We start from the raw sequence: 21,749 nt of genomic DNA, 5'->3' as shown, positions 1-21,749 counted from the left end.
AGATATGCAGATTCCAGGATCTTTAATACAGAAACATAATACCAACAACAGAGACTAGTGAAAAGTGTGTTGGCACTACAGACAATGTCTTGGATTGGACGATCTGCTTGCCTGGAGCCTAGAGTTGGTCATATGCCAGGAAACTTCAGGGGTAGCGTCTTTGTATTTAGGCCAAGGTTATTCCTTTCCATGCCCCTCATGTTTTGGTGGGCCTATGCAAACAACAATTGCCACTCTAACACCGTTTTTACTGTGCTCCTTTGACTCTAATCCTTAAAAAAACACTTAAAAATTTGAGGTTAACTTAAGCTAATATGCATGTACATGGAAATGTAAAAAATACTATGCCTCTAATGCTTAAGGAGTTACGTAAGTTTTATGGCTTTAGATTGCCTTGTGTGCTGTTAAAAATATTATAATGTGTTACAATCTGGGGACTTGAGGGACAAAGTAATTGTACATGGATTCTGTTTTATTTATCTTAATGTTCTTTGGCTGAAAGTTCAAAGTTAAGATATCAGCAAGGGGACTTCTTCTGAGAATTATGTTATGGGTGATTGTCCTTCCACTGTAACTTTACCTTGTCCTCTTTCTTTGCATCTTTGTTCTCATAATTAAAAATAAAAATAAAAAAAAGAATTATACCAAAAAAAAAAAAAAAAAGAATAAACCAAAACCCAAAACCATCAGCTATGAAAAAAAAAAAAAAAAAGCAGACCAGCATCTTCTTAAAAAAAAAGAGTTGTTTCTTCTTCTTTTTTTTTTTTTTCATAAGCACGGTAAATATTGGGGAAATTAGAACAGGAATTCCCTTGGCCTAAGAGATACAGATACCACTAATTACAGAAGACTGAATACAACAATGATAGAACAGAACTCCTAAAACAGTAATGAAAAACTCTCTCCTAGCCTTCACCCTATGACCTATGCAAATAACAAGATCTCCAGCTATAGAAGAGGAATGTCATCACACACATCTGAGTGGAAAGTTTCCTGGCACCATAAAAAGACCTTGGGTATGTAAATAACTGAGTATGGAATTTGTAGTTGTTCCCATAGTACTGTGGTCGGCAACCTGTGGCTCCCGAACCACATGTGGCTCTTTACACTTTAATTTGGCTCTTCTGTGTGCCGGGTGGCCCCTTCAGGAGTCAGGACTCTGCTCCTAGCCTCTGTCAGTGCCCGCCCTGTGTGCAGCCCCAGCAGTGGGCTCCACACAGCTCCAGTTGGGTTATGTGGTATGGGGGGGTGGGGGCGTGACTTTCTGTGTGGCGCCACACAGCTCCAGTCAGGCCATGTGGTATGGGGGTGTGTGACTTTCTGTGTGGCGCCACACCGGTCCAGTCAGGTCATGTGGTATGGGGGTGTGTGACTTTCTATTTGGCCCAGTGGCATTGAGGCAGCATCCTCTCTGCACTACAGACTGAGGAGTAACAGAGGAGAGAGCCGTGTGTGAGTCAGTGGCTGCATCGTGGTGCCTGGTAAGTCACTGTCCAGCCTAGACCCCGACACATCCCCTCCCCTGTGGGACAATATTTGTATTGGGCCCTGTGAGCCAGAGTTTCACGCATTTTTTTTAATCTAGGAGACAGCAAAATAAGTTAGTGGCCAGGTTCTAAGGTCAATATATTACAGTACCAGTGAGGACTATTTGAGTAAACCCTGCTTAAAATATCCATGATGAGCCCCACTAATTTTATAATACTATTTACACACACATAAGATACCAATATGCGTCATCCACAGATCCCCCCATAACAGTGCGTCATCCACAAATAACAGTGCGTCATCCACCGATAAATACCAGTGCATCTTCCACAGATAAATAACAGTGCGTCATCCACAAAGGTCCCCATAACAGTGTGTCATCCAAAAACTGGAAGACGAAAACCATGAATTTAAAGTGGAATGGACCAAGTCTTTTGCATTTCAGAACATAAATGGCTTTCCAACCTGTTTTATTTGTAAAGAAAAATTGGCGCATAACAAAAAATCTAATTTGGAGAGACACTTCACAACAAAACATTTGTCCTTTAGTAATAAATATCCTGTTGGTGATGCAAGGAAGAAAGCAGTTGAGGAACTTCTTAAGAGTCTGAAAAATCAAGTTCTGGGGCCGGTAAGGTGGCATTAGAGGTAAGGTGTCTGCCTTGCAAGGGCTAGCCAACGAAGGACCGCAGTTCGATCCCCCAGTGTCCCATATGGTCCCCCAAGCCAGGGGCAATTTCTGAGCGCTTAGCCAAGAGTAACCCCTGAGCATCAAACAGGTGTGGCCCTAAAAACCAAAAAAATAAAAATAAAAAAAAAGAAAAATCAAATTCTGTGTTTAATCACTGAGTGCTATCTTCCAAATATGTTAATTTTGCAAGTTTTGCAGTTAGTCAAGAAACTGCTAAGAGAAGCAAACCATATACAGATGGCAAATACATAAAACAATGTTTTATAAGTGCATCAGAAGAGTTATTCAGGGATTTTAAGAACAAAGAGGAAATTCTAAAAAAAGAAAATTAAAGATTTGCCATTGTCTGCTAAAACAGTGAAGGATAGAACAGCCAAAATGTCTTCCAATATAACCAACCAACAAGTTGGTGATCTTAAAGTGGTTTCAGCTTTATCAACAGCAGTTGACGAGTCTTGTGACTTAAATGATACAGCTCAAGGGGCCAGAGAGATAGCACAGCGGTAAGGTGTTTGCCTTGCATGCGGAAGGTCGCTGGTTCGAATCCCAACATCCATATGGTCCCCTGAGCCTGCTGGGGGCAATTTCTGAGTGTAAAGCCAGGAATAACCCCTGAGCATTGCCGGGTGTGACCTCCCCAAAAAATGTGGCTCTCAAAATAAATTTCAATCATAGTTTTGGCGAGATGTGGGTCAGTTGAAAAAAAAGGTGGCCGACCACTGCCATAGCAGTATGCTTCAAGGACAGAGAAACCCTGATATCAAGTTTTTAATCATTTTTGAACTGACCTTCAGGCATGGTGTTAAGGAGAGGACTGAGTTCAATTTTTTGCCTGCCCCCCCCCTTTTTTTTTTTTTGCCAAGTTTTCCGAGCACCACTTATTGAAGAGGATTTCCTTGCTCCACTTTGTATTTCTTGCTCCTTCATCAAAAATTAATTGTTCATAAACCTGTGGGTCCATCTCTGAATATTCAAGTCGATTCTACTGATCTGAAGGCCTGCCCTTGTTCCAATACCATGCTGGTTTAATGACTACTGATTTAACGTACTTTAAAGTTGGGGAAAGTGATTCCCCTCCCATCTTTTTCTTTTTTCTTTTTATTATTTATTATTTATTTTGCCAATGATTGCTTTAGCTATTCATGGACAGTTATTTATCCATATGAATTCAAGGAGCATCCACTTCTTTAAAAACTGTCATGGGAATTTTATAGGGATTGCATTAAATCTGTACAATGCTTTAGGAGGAACTATTGAAATTTTAATGATGTTAATCCTCCTAATCCATGAGCAGAGTATATGTCTCCATTTCCTTGTGTCCTCTTTTATTTGTTGATGCAGTGTTTTGTAGTCTTCTTTACATAGTTCTTGCACCTCTTTACTTAAGTTGACTTCAAGGTACTTATTTTTCTTAGGCACAATTTTGATAAGGTTTTCTTAATATATTTTTCTTCTCTTTCATTATTTGTGCATAGGAAAGCCATGGGTTTTTGCATATTAACTTTGTGGCCAGCAACTGAAAGCTTTTTTTTAATGTTTCTAGAAGCTATTTTTTTGGAGCCATTAGAATTTTATAGATACAGTATCATGTCATCTGCAAAGAACAAGAGCTTCATTTCTTCCTTTCTTATGTGAATGCCCTTGATGTCTTATTCTTGTCTAACTGCTATGGCACATACTTCCAATATTATATTGAATAGAAGTGGCAAGAGGGGGCAACCTTGCCTTAGTGAAGTGAAATAGCTTTTAGTTTTTCCCATTGAGTATGATGTTCGCAATGAGTATATGATAAATGGCTTTGACAATATTGAGGAAGTTCCTTCAATTCCCATCTTGCTGAGTATTTTTATCATGAATAGTTGCTGAAACTTGTCAAATGCTTTCTGAGGTCTATTGACATGATCATATGGTTTGTTTTTTCTTTTATTAACATGGTATATTATATTAACTGTGTATGTTAAACCATTGTTGCATCCCTGGATGAATCCTACTTGTTCATAGGGGTATAAGCTTCCTGGTGAGTTGTTGAACTCTATTTGCTAGTATTTTGTTGAGGATCTTTGCATCCATATCCATCAAGAACATGGAATAATAATTTTCAATGGGGGGGTATTGTCTGTTTTTGGTATCAGTGTGATGTTAGCTTCATAGAAATTATTTGGGTGTGTTTCTGTTTCTTAAATTTCCTGGAAGAGCTTGAAGAGGATTGACAGCATATCCTCTGGAAAGTTTTGAAAGAATTCATTTGTCAATCTATCTAGGCCTGGGCTTTTGTTTATGGTAATCCTTTTGATTAGCCAATCAATTTCCTCAATAGAGATAGGTATGTTCAGGTATCCCTAATCATCTTCTTTTGCTGTATCCCACAAATTCTGATAATTTGTCTTTATTCTCATTTGTTTCCAGGAATCTTTTCATTTCCTCTTTGATTTCATCTCTGAAACACTGATTGTTCAGTAGTAATATGTTTAATTTCCAGGTTTTAAAGTTATTTCTCCTTATCTACTTGTATTCCACCTCTATTTTCAGTGCATTATGTTTTGTTTTGTTTTTTTGTTTTTGTTTTTGGGGCCACACTGAGCAGCACTCAGGGGTTATTCTGTGTTCAGAAATGTCTCTTGGCATGCCACTCTCTTTTATTTCTTCCTTCAAAACCACTCCCACTCTGTCTTTGTTAAACTTTAGGCTCGATAATCTATCAAGGGGTGATAAGGCAGTGTTTATGTCTCCAACTATATTGTGTTCTTTTGATGTCTTTCTTCAAATTTATCAGCAGTTGTTTTAAGTATTTTTCTGGCCCATCACTGGTTGCATATATGTTTAGAAGTGTGATTCTTCTTGGTATACACATTCCTTCATTAGTAAAAAATGTCCATCTGTTTTTTGTTTTGTTTTGTTTTTTCGGGTCACACCTGGCAAAGCTCAGGGATTACTCCTGGCAGGCTCAGAGGACCATATGGGATGCCGGGATTCAAACCACTGTCCTTCTGAAAGCAAGGCAAACGCCTTACCTCCATGCTATCTCTCTGGCCCCATCTCTGTCTTTTATAATGTTTTTAAGCCCAAAGTCTGTGTTGTCTGATATGAGTATGGCTACCCCAGACTTTTTAAAGGAGTTATTTGCTTGAATGATTGTCCTCCAACACTTTGTCTTTGAATCTATGTTTGCTTTGACTTCAGATGTTTATTGCAGGCATCAAAATGTTGGATTCAAGGTTTTGATTCATTTTGTCATGCTGTTTCTCTTAACTGGTATATTTAGTCCATTGATGTTGAGAGATGATTGACATGGGATTAGGTGTCATCTTTTTGTAGGAGTTTGCTGTATTTATTAGGTCTGCCTTGTCTTAAAGTAGACCCTGTAGTTCTTTTATGGTTGGTTTTGATACTTTACAAAGTTTCTATGCTTTTGCTCATCCATTCTTTCTTGAATGGGTAAAGTATTCTTAGCAAAACATTCATTTCATTGAGTTTTCTTACTATATAGTATACTGTTTCAGGCCTTGAAAGTGGCTTGTGATAAATCCACTGTAAATCTTAAGGATGCTTCTTTGCATGTAATTTCTCTTTTGGATTTTGCTACCTTTAGTATTCTATCCCTATCGATAGTATTCATCATTGTGACTAAGATGTGCCTTGGGTTGCTTTTCTTTGGATCTCTTTTAGCTGATTCTCCTTGGGCATCCAGGATGTGGTTGCATATACTCTTTACCTCTGGAAATTTCTCTGCAATCATGTCCTTGACTGTTGATTTTTCATGGGGTTTTCTTCCTGGGTCTCTGGGACACCAATGATTCTTGTGTTGTTTCTACTGAATTAATCCAACTCTTCTATTTGTTCACCTTCTTAAGGATATTTTCCATCACCTGATTCTCAGAAACCAAAAAGGAAGGGGCCAAAGAAATAGCACAGCAGTAGGGCATTTGCCTTGCATGTGGCTGACCCAGGACAGACCTGGGTTCAATCCCCAGCATCCCATATGGTCCCCCAAACCAGGAGTAATTTCTGAATGTATAGCCAGAAGTAATTCCTGAGTGTCACCAGGTGTGCCCCCCACTCCCTCAGAAAAAAAAGAAACCAAAAAGAAAAATGCACAACTCCTTGTAAGGATGAAGTTAAGCTCAAGAATGATAACTAATTTGCTATGATAGAAACTATATATTGAGAGACAGAAGGAAACAGCACAAGATAATCTTCCTAAAAAAGACCTCATTTTCATCATTTTTCTTCCCTTCACAGAAAGGGCTGCCTTTGGGCTGTTTTCTTTCTCCCTTTTATTGATGTCAAGGTCTTTGCAAACTAAATGATACATCATTATGTGTGCACAATTTCAAAAATACATACTTAGATTTGGAAAAAGAAAGGACAGATCTAATGTCCCTTGGAAATAAAAATACACAAATTTGGGGCTGGAACAGTAGGTCAAGCGTTAAGGTGTCTGCCTTGCCTGCACTAGCCTAGGACAGACCACGGTTCGATCCCCTGGCATCCCATATAGTCCCCAAGCCAGGAGCGATTTCTAAGCGCATAGTCAGGTGTAACCCCTGAGCATCACTGGGTGTGGTCCAAAGACCAAAAAAAAAAGCAAAAATTGAAACAACAATCAGCCTAATAATTCTGCAGCTAAAACTAAATATCCCATGAATCAAATCTTAAAAATTTTAAATTTCAAGATAAGCTGTTTTACTATATAAATGTTTCAATCATATGTATTCAACACATACCTTTTGACAAGCTCGTTTGCACACATGTTTATATTCCTTGGCTTTGGATTCAGAATGATAACCTGCACCTGTAATGGAAAAAGTACTCGCCTGTTATTAGCATCAGACTATATCCAAGCCCTTGCTTATAGTTTATGCAAACTAATGTTCTTCTATTAAAAATAAAACCACTGCCCTTACTATTAGGAATTATGAAAATCTAAGAGAGTATTTTTCTACATAAGCCTTTTTTAAAACTTATCTGCATTTTCAAAAAATTTTCCCGCCAGGTATATTAGAAACAACACATGTGTCCATGTTGCTTTGCATACAGTTAACTTGAGTTCAATCCCCAGCACCTCTGATCCTTGACTGGAATGATCCCTGAGCACAGAAAAAAGGGTAGCCCTGAGCACTGCTGGGTGTCACACAAAACATTATCATCTCTAAGCCTCACTGTCCCTCATATGGATCTACAAACTTAACCCACCTTTCCTCATATCAAAAAAAAAAAAAAAAAAAAAAAAAGAGCTAGGCTCTGTGGTATAGTTAAGAGTTAACCAGGACAACAGAAAATACAATAACCCCAATAACCAATTCATTTACCTAAATTTTCAACAGAAAATACAATAACCCCAATAACCAATTCATTTACCTAAATTTTCAGCCGTCTTCTCCAGAAAACTTAGATGTGTGCAAATGCCTAACTAGCCTCCCTTCATATTTTTTAAACAGGTGATCCCAATAATGTCTTCTAAGGCCTTGTGGCCTCATTATTTCAGCAGTATTTCCCAAAATATGGTAAACAGCTGTTAAATAGGTGGTTTTATAAATGATAGCATAAAGAAGATTAACATAGAAATCATTCAACTCTGGACCTGAAGAGCTAGCACAGCGGCGTTTGCCTTTCAAGCCGATCCAGGACCAAAGGTGGTTGGTTCGAATTCCGGTGTCCCATAAGGTCCCCCATGCCTGTCAGGAGCTATTTCTGAGCAGACAGCCAGGAGGAACCCCTGAGCACTGCCGGGTGTGACCCAAAAACCAAAAAAAAAAAAGAAATCATTCAACTCTGAATGAGATTTTTAAGTCTTAGCATGGTCCAAATATATCTTTAGCTTTGGTTAACACTAATATATTTAAAAAGGAAATACAAAAGAATGTTGCTGAAATGCACAAAATAAAGCTGAATTTTAATTTCATCACTTTCTTTACACTGTGTTTTACTTTCTCTTCATAGAAATGATATTAAGATTCTATATATGTAAAGGTAGACTTTCTCTTAAAATGTTTAAGTTTGAAAAATGTGTAGTTTTTCCTTTTTTTTTTTTTTTTTTTTGGTTTTTGGGCCACACCCGGTAACGCTCAGGGGTTACTCGTGGCTATGTGCTCAGAAGTTGCTCCTGGCTTGGGGGACCATATGGGACACCGGGGGATCGAACCGTGGTCCGTCCAAGGCTAGCTCAGGCAAGGCAAGGCACCTTACCTTTAGCGCCACCGCCCGGCCCCAGTTTTTCCATTTTTTCTCTGAATAGTCAATAGATGTAGGGGAAAAAAATCTAAAATATATATTCAAATGACTAAATTTTGGGTACTAGTTCTCTATGGCCTGAAAACAAAGTAAGAGAAGCACATGGCTTTAAAATCTTTTTTTTTTTTTTTTTTTTTTTTTTGGTTTTTGGGCCACACCCGGCGGTGCTCAGAGGTTACTCCTGGCTGTCTGCTCAGAAATAGCTCCTGGGAGGCACAGGGGCCATATGGGACACTGGGATTCAAACCAACCACCTTTGGTCCTGGATTGGCTGCTTGCAAGGCAAACACCACTGTGCTATCTCTCCAGGCCCGGCTTTAAAATCTTTAAGCTGGAAGAGGAAGTGAATTTTTGACCTTGAATATACCAAACAAGAGCCCCATAACAATACTTAATTCTGTATAATCAAGCACTTTTCTGGAATTTCTATAATTTAGAAAGGAGAAAGCACCCTAAATTCATATTAGTTCACACCATAATCTAGATTTCTTTCTATAACAGCCAGCCACCAGCTCCAAGTTAATCTAAGAGGCATCATCATCCAATCTATCATATGTCATGTCAGACAATCATTCTATGATCACAGAAAGCAACACTTTCCAATTAACCCAAAGCTCTATGTTGGTGTTTATCAAAAATGTTAGGCCTTTCTTATACATTTTTTAAAAACTTGTCCAGAATTTTCAAAAAATTTTTATTTTGAGAAGCGTAGTAATAGGATGGTGGGTAGGGCTTTGGTCTTCCATGTGGTCAACTCAGGTTTACTCCATAGCATCCCATAGAGTCCTCTGAGCACCACCAGGAGCAATGTCTGAGCACAAAGTCAACAATAAGCCCTGAACACTGTTAGATGTGGCTCAAAAACAAAACAAAGCAAAAAAGAACTCACTTTATACTAAAAGATGTACCTCCAACATGTGGTTCAGAAATTAGGTAAGAAACTAAGACAATAGTAGAAGATGATCTTTCTAATTTGGTTATTTCTATAAATTGACCTTGCTCCTTTAAAAATCACTTGAGGAAAAAAGGAAATCAAACTTGTGTTTGGTTTGTGTGGTACCAGATCAAACCAAGGGCCTAACATATGTACTCAGCACTAAGGGTTTGAAAAGGCTTTTTTTGATTGGTTGGTTGGTTGGTTGGTTGGGTTGTTTGTTTGTTTGTTTTTAGGTTACATCTAGTGGCGATTAGTTCTGGCTCTCGTGGCTCTGCGCTCAGAAGTCGCTCCTGGCAGGCTCAGAGGACCATATGGGATTGCTGGGATTTGAACCACCTTCCATCCTGGGTTTGATTCCCAGACACTGCATAATCCTCTGGGGCACTGCTAACAGCTACTCACAAGTGTAGTCCTCAAGAACCATTGGGTGTGGCCCCAAAAGAAAACAAAGAAACAAATACAAGTTCTTTCCATTGATCAGGAGTCAGTGGGCACTTCACCTAAGTAGATCTCTAGGGCCAAAGCGATAGAAGAGGAGGGAGCACAGAACCAAGAGTCACCCCTGATCACTGATGTTGTGACTCAAGAAACAAACAAAAAAATAGATCTCTTTGATTCTAATTCCTCAGTCAGATATGAAATGTAATTCTTGCTCTTCTTCAACCAAGGAAAAACTAGCACACCGTTTCCATCTTCCAAAAGATCCACTTGGGCTCACCTGCATGCACCAACACAAAGCCTCCTCGGTGTTCTTTATGTGGCTGCTTCGCTTCCAACTCGGTGGCTATTACTTTAACACCCGAAACTTGGGTTGATCTGGATGGCAGCCCTGGCCCAGAGCTCATCCCCTTCTCCATGGTCATCCTCCAAGGTTACCATCTTCTACCAGGAACACAGCATACTTCCATCCAAAAGGAACTAAAGGGAAGCAAGGAGAGATTGTATGCAGGTCTTTCCACTAACACACAGAACAACTAAGTTCACAAAAAGATGAATTCCAAAACCCAGATTATTTTTAAGTTCTTTAACTGAGCAAAAAGAATATTAAAAGAAAAAATTAAAATTTAAAACTGTCCACTGACAGTACTTATTTACACTCAAATAAAACAAAGAACTGTTGTCAAAAAACTTAATACTGACTCCAAAGACAATCTACCTGGCAGCAGTCAGGGGTTACTCTTGGCTCTACGCTCAGAAATCACTACTGGCAGGTTCAGGGGACAATATGGGATGCCAGGATTTGTACCACTGTCTGTCCTGGATTGGCTGTGTGAAAGGCAAAGCCCTACCATTGTGCTATCTCTCCAACCCCTCAATATAATTTAAATATGTTTCTACTCCCTTCCAACCAACTGCTAATAATTTCTGGGATTCTAGAATTACAGGCATGCTGCCCATCACTGAACCTTCATATAAAGTCTAGATTGTTCCTTACTATTATTCTCTGGCTTGGAGATATGATGACATATAACATTGGGTAAGTTTAATGTACCACTGAGATACATTCCTAACCCCTGATATGAACTCTTACTTGATTAACATCAGCACTGCTTTGTGATAATGTTCCTGGTTTCAGAATATATGGAAATGCTTCCACAAAACAGTTTTTTTGGGGGGGTTTGTTTTTGGGGTTTTTTTTTTTTTGTAGTTTTGTTTTTGTTTGTTTTTGGGTCACATCCGGCAGCACTCAGGGGTTAGTCCTGGCTCTAAGCTCAGAAATCGCTCCTGGCAGGCTACAAGGACCATATGGGATGCTGGGATTCGAACCAGTCCTTCTGCATGCCAGGCAAACGCCCTACCTCCATGTTGTCTCTCCGGCCCCTATTTTTTTTTATTTTAAAATTGTCATTAACTGAGATGTTATATAATTTATTACATTTTGGTTTGGGGCCATACCCAGTGATGCTCAGGGGTTTACTCCTGGTTCTGCACTCAGAAGTTACTCCTGGCGGGCTCAGGGGATCATATGGGATGCTAGGGATCGAATCTGGGTCAGCCACATGCAAGGCAAACACCCTACCCATTGTGCTAATGTTTGGCCCCAATACATAATAAAATTTAACTGGGTTTTATAACCAGGAATTAATAGAAGCTATGATAAAATTCACAAAGTTTCTCTGACCATCTTTGATGTAAAAGACTGTTTTTAAAAGTACTGGAAACAACACAAGACCTCAGACCTATGAAGCATATGCTCTACCACTAAGTAGGATCCCTGGCCTTGAAAAAAAAACATCTTTTTTTGCTTGGTGGTTTTGGGCCACATCCAGTGAGGCTCAGGGGTTACTCATGGTTCTGCACTCAGAAATCACTTCTAGCAGTACTCTGAGGACCATATGGAGTGCCAAGAATAAAACCCAGATCATCAACATGCAAGGCAAACATTCGCTGTACTTACTCTCCAACCCAAAGGAACATCTTATAAATCTTTTAATTAGCTGTTGACTAAATTTTTTGTAAACTACAAAAGAAAAAAGGCAAAACTTCAGAACTGTGAAATATTGATTAAAAATCAAGTTCAGGGCCCAGAGAGATAGCACAGTGGTGTTTGCCTTGCAAGCAGCCGATCCAGGACCTAAGGTGGTTGGTTCAAATCCTGGTGTCCCATATGGTCCCTCGTGCCTGCCAGGAGCTATTTCTGAGCAGACAGTCAGGAGTAACCCCTGAGCACCGCCGGGTGTGGCCCAAAAACCAAAAAAAAAAAAAATCAAGTTCAGGCATGCAGCCAACTCAAGAACATCCCCGATCACCACACACAGTCACTGCCAGGACTCCTCAGATGCAGAGCCAAGATAAATTCTCAGCACCATCAGGAATGGCTCAGGGGAAAAAAAAGTTCAGAAATTGATTTGAAAATAAAATACAAGGGCCGGCGAGGTGGCGCTGGAGGTAAGGTGTCTGCCTTGCAAGCGCTAGCCAAGGAAGGACCGGGGTTCGATCCCCTGGCGTCCCATATGGTTCCCCCAAGCCAGGGGCAATTTCTGAGCGCTTAGCAGGAGTAACCCCTGAGCATCAAATGAGTGTGGCCCCAAAAACCAAAAAAAAAGAAAAGAAAGAAAGAAAAGAAAATACACAGAAATAAAAATGAATTCAAAAGATTGTCTATAGAAGGCTGCCAAGCTATGGAGGACCATTTGCCTTGCATTCTGACAACCTGGGTGTGATCCCCAGCATCTCATATGGTCCCCAAAATACCACCATCAGCATACCCAGGTGTGCCCCCACCCAAAAAAAAAAGGGGGGCCGAAGAGATAGCATGGAGGTAAGGCATTTGCCTTGCATGCAGGTCGGTGGTTCAAATCCCGGCATCCCATATGGTCCCTTGAGCCTGCCAGGAGCGATTTCTGAGCATAGAGCCAGAAGTAATCCCTGAGTGCTGCCAGGTGTGACCCAAAAACCAAAAAAAATGGGGCCGGAGAGATAGCATGGAGGTAAGGCGTTTGCCTTTCATGCAGAAGGTCATCGGTTCAAATCCCGGCGTCCCATATGGTCCCCCGTGCCTGCCAGGAGCAATTTCTGAGCATGGAGCCAGGAGTAACCCCTGAGCACTGCCGGGTGTGACCCAAAAACCACAAAAAAAAAAAAAAAAAAAAAAAAAAAAAAAAAAAAATAAAATAAAATAAAATAAAACAAAATAAAACCAAAAAAAGATTGTACATATTATTTAAAATGCAATTAAAGGGCCGCAGCAATAGCATAGTGGGTAGAACATTTTGCCTTACACATGGCCAACCTGGGTTAGATCACCAGCATCCCATATGGCCCACTGAGCCTGCTAGGAGAAATTTCTGAGCACAGAGTCAGGAGTAATCCCTGAGCACCACTGGGTATAGCCCCAAAAAACAAAAATACAAAAAAATGCAATTTGGGGCCAGAGTGACAGCACAGAGGGTAGGGAATTTCTTTGCATGAGGCCAACCTGGGTTCAATCCCTAGCATCCCATATGTTTCCCTGAGTACCGCCTGAATGCAGTCAGGTGTAATCCCTAAGAAGAGTTCAGTGTGATCCCAAAAATCAACTGATTATTTAATTAGAACATAATTAATGGCCAGAGCAATAGTACAGTGAGCAGGGCACTCACCTTGTACATAGCAGGCCTGGGTTCTATTCCCAGCACCCCATTATCCTCCTAGCCATACCCAAAGATTCCTAATAAAAGAAGCATAAGTAAAAGTCCTGAGTACCACCGGGATGGGTCCCTCCCCACCCCCCCAAAAAAAAAGAAGAAAAGAAAATGCAATTAACATGTCAAAATAATCTCTTCAGAACTGGGAACAAACACTGATCTGCAATTGCACTTTAAGTTCCACTGCTGTTTGGACTAGGTAGTGAGGTCCCTTTTTTTACTATTGACTTTTCATATTAAATAAAGGAAGATCCCTCACCAGTTCTCAGTTAGGATCAGGCATAGGCTGGAGCAACATGCCGTTTGTGGTTTTGTTGTATGGCAGTGATTATCTTTCTAAATTGGACTCTATTTTTTTCCCCTCAAATAATTCACAAAGATATATGCCTCAATTTTTGTTTTGTTTTGTTTTGGGCCACACCAACAGTGTCCAGGGATTATTACTAGCTCTGTACTCATAAATTACTCCTGGCAGGTTTGGGGGAACCACGTGGCTTAATGGGACTGAATTCTGGTAGGCTGCATGCACTCCTCACTGTGCTATCACGTTGGCCCCAAAATTTCTTTATTTAACTTTGGTTATTTCCTGGAATCTGCCACTACATGTTCTTGTGTTCATTATCATTAGTATTACTTTTCTGCCAACCTCTATTGGCCATTTTCTTTGGCGCGCCACAGAATTAACTGTCTCCACAAGGTTAAGCACACAAAATGAATACATAGGTTTTGGAAATTGAGAATTTAATAAAATGAATATATTATAGCAGTATGACATTAAACTTCAAACTACTCCAACTCACTGTCCTTAGATAAAACTTTTCGTGATAGACAATCATAATACCTATACTACTCATAAATATAATGTGATACAACAAGCATTTTAATATGGAAAAGATTTTAAAATTCGTCTCCTATATCTGTTGACAAATAAAATGTAAAAAATGAACTCATATTTCTTAGCAAACAACATCCTCCAATTAGTATCTGAAATACATTTAACTTAGAAAACCACATCATTTCAGCACATTCTCCAAAACGATTGGCTTAAGAATGATGCTGGCCTAAAGTTATGCTGAAGAAAAAAACGCAAGTAGATATGGCTATCTAATATACAATCTCACTTTCAACATCCAATGGTTACTAAAATGATTATATTCTAGTAGGCATAAGGAAATATATATTCTAGTATATATAAGGAAATGAGGCACCTTCTATTCTAACATAAGTTTTTGTTTAGAGGGGCCAGAGAGATAGCACAGCAGTAAGGCATTTGACTTGCATGTGGCCAACCCAGGATGGACCCAGTTCAATTCCTGGCATCCAATATGGTCCCCTGAGCTGGCCAGAAGCGATTATTGAGCACAGAGCCAGGAGTAACCTCTGAGCATTGCAGGGTGTGGCCCAAAAATCATTCATCAATAAACAAACAAACAAACAAGTTTTTGTTTAGAATTCATGAATGGTCTAGCCTTTCTAATAGAATTCTAATAAAGTCATTTATTAAGGGAAAAAAAGAGAGAATAAATTAGAATAAATTGGTATTGAAATAAAGACAGACCCTCAGATCAGTGGAATAGACTTGAGTATTCAGAGAATGTTCCTCAGGCATACAATCAACTAATCTTTGATAAAGAGGCAATGAATGAAAATGGACTAAGAAAAGCTTCTTTAACAAGTGGTGTTAGGACAACTGGTCAGCAACTTGCAAAAAAAAATGACTCAGATCTCCATCTAACACCACGCACAAAGGTCAAACACAAATAACTAAAGATCTTAATATCAGACCAGAAACCATAAGGTATATAGAACAACACATCGGTAAAACACTCCAAGACATTGAGTCTAAGGAATCTTCAATGAGGAAACAGTGTTCTCCAAACAAGTTGAAGCAGAGGAAACAGATGGGACTATATTAAGCTCAGAAGCTTCTGCACCTCAAAAGAAATAATGCCTAGGAAACGGTGACTAGGGTAAAAAGATCACCCACTGAATGGGAAAAACTATTCATACAACACTCATCAGATAAGGGGTTAATATCTAAGATACACAAGATACAGACAGAACTTAATAAGAAAAAAAGTCTAACCCCATCAAAAATTTGGAGAAGTAATGAACAGACATTTTCTCAAAGAAGAAATACAGATGGACAAATGGCACATGAAAAAGTGCTTCATATCACTACGCATCAGGAAGATGCAAATCAAAACAACAATGAGATACCATCTCATGCCACAGAGACTGGGTACGCATCACAAAGAACAAGAACCACCACTGCTGGTGTGGCTCTGGGAAGAAAGGAACTCTCATTTACTGCTGGTGGAAATGCCATCCAGTTCAGCTTTTTTGAAAAACAATATGGATATTCCTAAAAATCAAACAAACAAAAAAAAAAAAACTGGACATTGAGCTCTCCTATGATACAGCATTACCAATCCTAGAGATACATTCTAGGAACACAGAAACAATACAATAATGCCCTCTGCACTCCTATGTTCATAGCAGCCCTATTTACAATAGCCAGAATCTGGAAACAACCCAGATGCCCAAGAACAGATGAGTGGCTAAAGAAACTGTGATACAGGTATATGAAATACTATGTAGCTGTTAGAAGAAATTAAGTCATGAAATTCGCTTATACATGGATGAATTTGGAGACTATTATGTTGCGTAAAATAAGTTAGAGGGAGAGAGATAAGCACAGAATAGTATCACTTATAGCTGGGATTTAAGAAAAATAAAACAGTATAATAATAAGACCCAGAGACGATAGAGATGAGGCCTGAAAGGACCAGCCTATAATAACAAGCTTATCACAGAGTGGGTTAAGTGCAGTTAGAATAATAACTACACTAACAGCTACTTAAGACAATGATAGAGAATTACAATGCCTGTCTTAAAGACAAGCAGGAGAGTGGAAAGAGGTCGGAAATGAGGGAACAATAGTAGCAGGAAAGTTGCAAGGTAAATGGGGGTGTGGATTTTGTGGCTGAAACCCAATTACAAATACATTTGTAACCATTGTGCTTAAAGAAATTATTAAGGTGCCGGAGAGATGACATGGAGGTAAGGCGTTTGCCTTGCATGCAGGACAGTGGTTCGAATCCCAGCATCCCATATGGTCTCCCAAGCCTGCCAGGAGCGATTTCTGAGATTAGAGCTGGGAGTAACCACTGAGCGCTGTCAGGTGTAACCCAAAAAACAAACAAACAAAAAACATGGTTGTTGTGTGGAAGACAAGCACACTGTGCTATTGCTATGGCCCCAACCTTCTTTTTTTTAAATGCAGTATTTTGATGAGATTTTTTGTAATACAGATACTCCTCGCTTAATGACCTACCTGTTTAGCGACCACTCACACTTACGACTATCTCTTCACCATTATTTTATTTTATGTTAAATATCCTTTTTCCATCTTGTACACTCTACAGTACAGTCCTGTGGTTTTTGGTGCTTTAATGCACCTACTTTACTAACGTTATGTTCTGTAATACATTGCAGTACTGTGTGTAAATTACACAACCTATGCAAATTAAAACAAGTGGAAGTTTTCGGTTAGATCTTTCTCGTTATTTTACTTATTCAGAATACTGATTTGTCAAGTACTATGCATATACTGTACTACTGCATACAGTACATGCAGTTCCTCGCTTAACAACCAAGTCTTTGAAATGAAACTTGGTCGTTAAGTGAGGAGTATCTGTATATTTTTATCAATAATACTGCTTTGAAACTTTAAAATAAATAAATCAGATTCCATTTATCAAGTTGTTTCATGAAGTATCAAAGGTAACATTTTTGGGGTACACGGCACAAAATGTTTGCCTTGCACATGGCCAAACCAGATATGATCCCGGCACTACCTAGGGTCCCAAGTCCTGCAGAAGTGATCCCTAAGTGCAGAGCAAAGAGTAAACCCTGAAAACCATTATGTGTGTCCCAAAAATCAAACCAATAAATAAGTAATATGTTTGGAGGGGATGGAAATATAAGTCTTTATAAGCTACTAAGAGTAGCATAAGCTGATACAAACTTAACAAAGCAATTTGGAAAAATTCTTATTCTTGTACACTAAAAGATAGTCTGTAATAGGAAAGATATAACCCAACAACATGATTTGATAAAGGGGGTTACAAAAACAAACAAACAAACAAACAAACAGGTGCAAGGCAAGTGGCTCAAATGGTAAAGCACATGTCTCACACAGGGAAGAATCTAGGTTTGATCCCCTGAATAGTTTGGTCCCAATGCAGACTTGGTAGTCCTCAAGTATCACTGGAAGTGCTCCCCATCTCAAAAAAAAAAAAAAAAAGGTAAGAAAATAAAGGCACCTATTGAAAACATGAAGATGTTCTTGATAAACAAACATGAAATAACTGACGTAAAGATACTCTGCTTCATAAAAGAGGCAGAACTAATACAGTGAAATACATAGGCCAATCTAAAACAATATATAAGCAAATATAACTAGAATATCAGAATAATTGATGTGCATATATTAACAAATTACTCTCCAAAACTTTTATTGTTTATAGGAACACACAGACACACAGACACATACACACACACACAGACACACACACACATACACACACACACACACACACACACACACACACAAATAACTAAGTCTATATTCCATATGCAGGCAGGAATATGCCACATTCTGGGTTTTGGGTATGTTTTTTTCTTCTGTTTTCATTTTGTCTAGGGCCTCACCCCTGCTACCCAAGTGCTCTACCACCGGAAACCATATCCCTTGTCCCTTTTACCACATTCTGAACCTTCTTTTCCTGCCAAGGGAAGGAACTAACAAAAACAGCTAAACTGCTCCTACAAGCTTCACAGCTACCCACACATCACAGCCTAGAATGTCAGGTGTTCTGTTGTTGCTAATGTTTTCATTCTCTCTCTTTCTCTTTCTCTCTCTCCACTTACGTTTTTCTATACAAAACTTTTCCTTTACATACATATAACAACCATATGAGTGTGTGAGACTCAGGAGCAAACGAGAACATTTGCTATATAAATCAACCATTCCATTCCTACATATGTTTCCTGAACTGACAAAAATATGTCTATAAAAAAACCTGGTAGATAAATGCTTACAGAATTTGCTTACAGAATTACTCAAAATAATCAAAGAAGGGGCCGGAACAGTGGTGCAAGCAGTAAGGCGTCTGCCTTGTCCGCGCTAGCCTAGGACGGACTGCGGTTTGATCCCGAGGTTCAATCCCCCGGTATCCCATATGGTCTCCCAAGCCAGGAGCGATTTCTGAGCGCATAGCCAGGAGTAACCCCTGAGTGTCACTGGGTGTGGCCCCAAAAATAAATAAAAAAGAAACCAAATATCACAGAACATAAAAATATGATAGCATATTTCTACAATGAATTCCATCATAAAAAGTGCTATTCCATCATAAAAAGGAAGTACAGGAGCCGGAGAGATAGCACAGCTGTAGGGTGTTTGCCTTGCAAGTGGCCGACCCAGGACCGGTGTTGGTTCGAATCCCGGCATTCCATATGGTCCCCCATGCCTGCCAGGAGTGATTTATGAGTGAAGAGCCAGGAGTAATCCCTGAGCGCCATTGGGTGTGGACAAACCCCCTCCCCTATAAAAGGAGGTACAAACACCTAATACAACATGGATGCACCTTGCAAACATGCTTAGTGAAAGGCAACAGATGCAAAAGATCATGTATTATATAACTGCCATGACATAAATATCTAAAATAGAAAAATCCAGAAGCAAAAGGCAGATTGGTTGCCAGGGGCTGAGAGAGTGAGAGTTTAGGAGTGACTACAATGAGTTCTTCTGAAAGTGATAAATCATCCTGGAAATGGATCATGGTCAAGGGAAAACAAGCCTGTGACTATAGGAATATAGTTTGGTATCATAACTATACACCACAGATATCTGAAATTAAGAAGAATTTAGGGCCCAAGAGATAATACAGGCATTTGCCTTGCATGTAGCCAACTCCATTCACTTCCCCCAACAATGCCAGAGCTAGGTTCAAACCCTGAGTATAGCATATTATAGCCCAAACCACAAAAGAAAAATAAAAAAGGAGTTTAAGGTACCTTAAACTATCAACAAACCATATAATGGAATAAAAGCTGTGTAATGTATAATGTATAAAAACTGTGTTTGAAGGGGCCGGAGAGATAGCATGGAGGTAAGGTGTTTGCCTTTCATGCAGAAGGACGGCGGTTCGAATCCCGGCTTCCCATGGTCCCTGTGCCTGCCAGGGACGATTTCTGGGCATAGAGCCAGGAGTAACCCCTGAGCGCTGCCGGGTATGACCCAAAGACCAAAATTGAAAAAGTGTGTTTGAAAAAGGAGAGCTTCCAGACAACACATGAGAGACAAAAAGTTGTAGGAACTACATTGCAAGCTTACCACTGCCACCCACTACGCCCCCATATACAAGGAGAAGGTGTATGCCTCATCATTCACCAAAAAAAGAAGTGTAGGAATCAGAGCGGTAGGGCAGTGGGTAATATGTGCCTTGCATGCACAAAGCAGGCCGAGGTGCCATCTCCAGTACCACATATGGTCACCCAAATCCACCAGGAGTGATACTGAGCACAGAGTGGAGTAAGGCCTTCGCATCTTTGGGTATGGCAAAAAAAAAAAAAAAAAAAAAATGTTGGGGGTTTGAGGGGAGTATCAATATTAACGCCCTATGTGCCAATAATGAGCACGGATGAAAAAATCTTGAGAGTTATTACTGTCACTGCAGCAATAAAAACAAACTGCAATGGTGGCGGTTCAGGGGATTTAAATATTACAGTACACTTAGGGTCTGTCACAGAATATCCCAGGATCCAGTTTCCCTTTGGACACAGGGATCAGGATATGATTACCTCTAATTAGGTTTCTCACATATACTCCCATGGTCCTGAGATTGAGGATACACTAGGGAACAGTGATGGAAAGGCTTGGCTAGGGGAACTGTAAAGAAGACATTTCCTTGGCCCAGAAAGAGAGCACAGCGGCGTTTGCCTTGCAAGCAGCCGATCCAGGACCAAAGGTGGCTGGTTCGAATCCCGGTGTCCCATATGGTCCCCCGTGCCTGCCAGGAGCTATTTCTGAGCAGACAGCCAGGAGTAACCCCTGAGCACTGCCGGATGTGGCCCAAAAAACAAACAAAACAAAAAAAGAAAAAAAGACATTTCCTAGCTACACTTTCGTACCTGGACCAGTTCTTAAAGTGGGGGGCCAATCATCAGATCGCAATGATCAGATGCCCAAAGGAGTAAAAGTTCCTAGGATCTGTCATCAGGGCAGCAAAGTACTTCTTTGCCTCCCCGGCAAGTGAGTCAAACTGAACCCCTTGCTTCCCCGGAAACAAGGTTTCCTCCAAATCCAAAGGCCCCAGCTCCAGTAGCTCCTGTAGTGTACTCCCCTCACCCTGCTCCCATCCTGCAGGGACTGAATCCCCATCTTCCCGGTAAGTACTCCCTTCTACTTCCCGGAATAAATGCTCAAGTCCTGGCTACTAAGCTGACTTAGTGGCAAAGGAGACCTCAGCTCTAGGGCAGGGGGCACTCTTGGGAGCCTGGGGCCAGGGATAAAGAGAGGCGCAGCCAGCACACCTGGGGCCCATGCACATGCATGCACGCGCACACACACACACACACACACACACACACACACACACACACACACACACACTTCCCAGCCCGCCCTTACAAACAGACACACACATACATATTTCTCCAACCACCCCTTACAGATATGCACACACACACACACACACACATACACACACACACACACACACACACACACACACACACACACACCAATGAAGCCCAAGCGAGAGAAAAACGCGGCACCCACGCGCCCCCCGCGAACCCTGCACATTCCGGGTTCCTAGTCCACCCGGGCCCGACACGATGCGGACGGACAGACAGACAGACAGACAGACAGACAGACAGACAGACAGACAGACAGACACCGGCGCGAACAGGCACCGGCGTGGACACCCACAGCACGGCCGGCAACTAGAGGACTCAGACACTCACCGCGGCAGCCGGACCTCGCCGCCGGAAGTCGCCGCCCTCCGGTTGCCACGGTGAGAAGGTGGCGCTGACGTCCAGCCTCCCCATTGGTCCGAGGCGCTGTGACGCAAAAGGAAGTCACCGCCCACAGCCCTGGCTCCGCCCCCGCCCGCGTGGTGCACCTGGTACCTGGGCTGGGCTGGGCTCGGCTCCCTCCGGCGATGGCTTTCCCAGGTGCTGTAATGATGTTCGCGGGCTCCTGTGGCCG

The 21,749-nt window shown here is 40.7% G+C and overlaps 1 protein-coding gene across 1 annotated transcript in view; it reads right to left on the bottom strand.

Annotated features, from left to right (window-relative positions):
* Positions 1 to 21,537, bottom strand: part of TASP1 (taspase 1) — a 205,785-nt gene extending 184,248 nt beyond the window's left edge. Inside the window, exons 1-3 of the mRNA XM_049774347.1 lie at positions 21,506 to 21,537; positions 10,066 to 10,265; positions 6,904 to 6,971 (exon numbers count right to left, since the gene is read on the bottom strand). Of these exons, the coding sequence (XP_049630304.1) occupies positions 6,904 to 6,971; positions 10,066 to 10,210 (213 nt within the window). The 5' untranslated portion in view covers positions 10,211 to 10,265; positions 21,506 to 21,537. The remainder of the gene's footprint in view (positions 1 to 6,903; positions 6,972 to 10,065; positions 10,266 to 21,505) is intronic.
* Positions 21,538 to 21,749: the final 212 nt, after the last annotated feature.

This window comes from Suncus etruscus, chromosome 6 (assembly GCF_024139225.1).
Source record: "Suncus etruscus isolate mSunEtr1 chromosome 6, mSunEtr1.pri.cur, whole genome shotgun sequence".
Taxonomy (NCBI): Eukaryota; Metazoa; Chordata; class Mammalia; order Eulipotyphla; family Soricidae; genus Suncus; species Suncus etruscus.
Note: the sequence above shows the minus strand (reverse complement) of the source record. Positions and strands in the feature narration are given on the sequence as shown.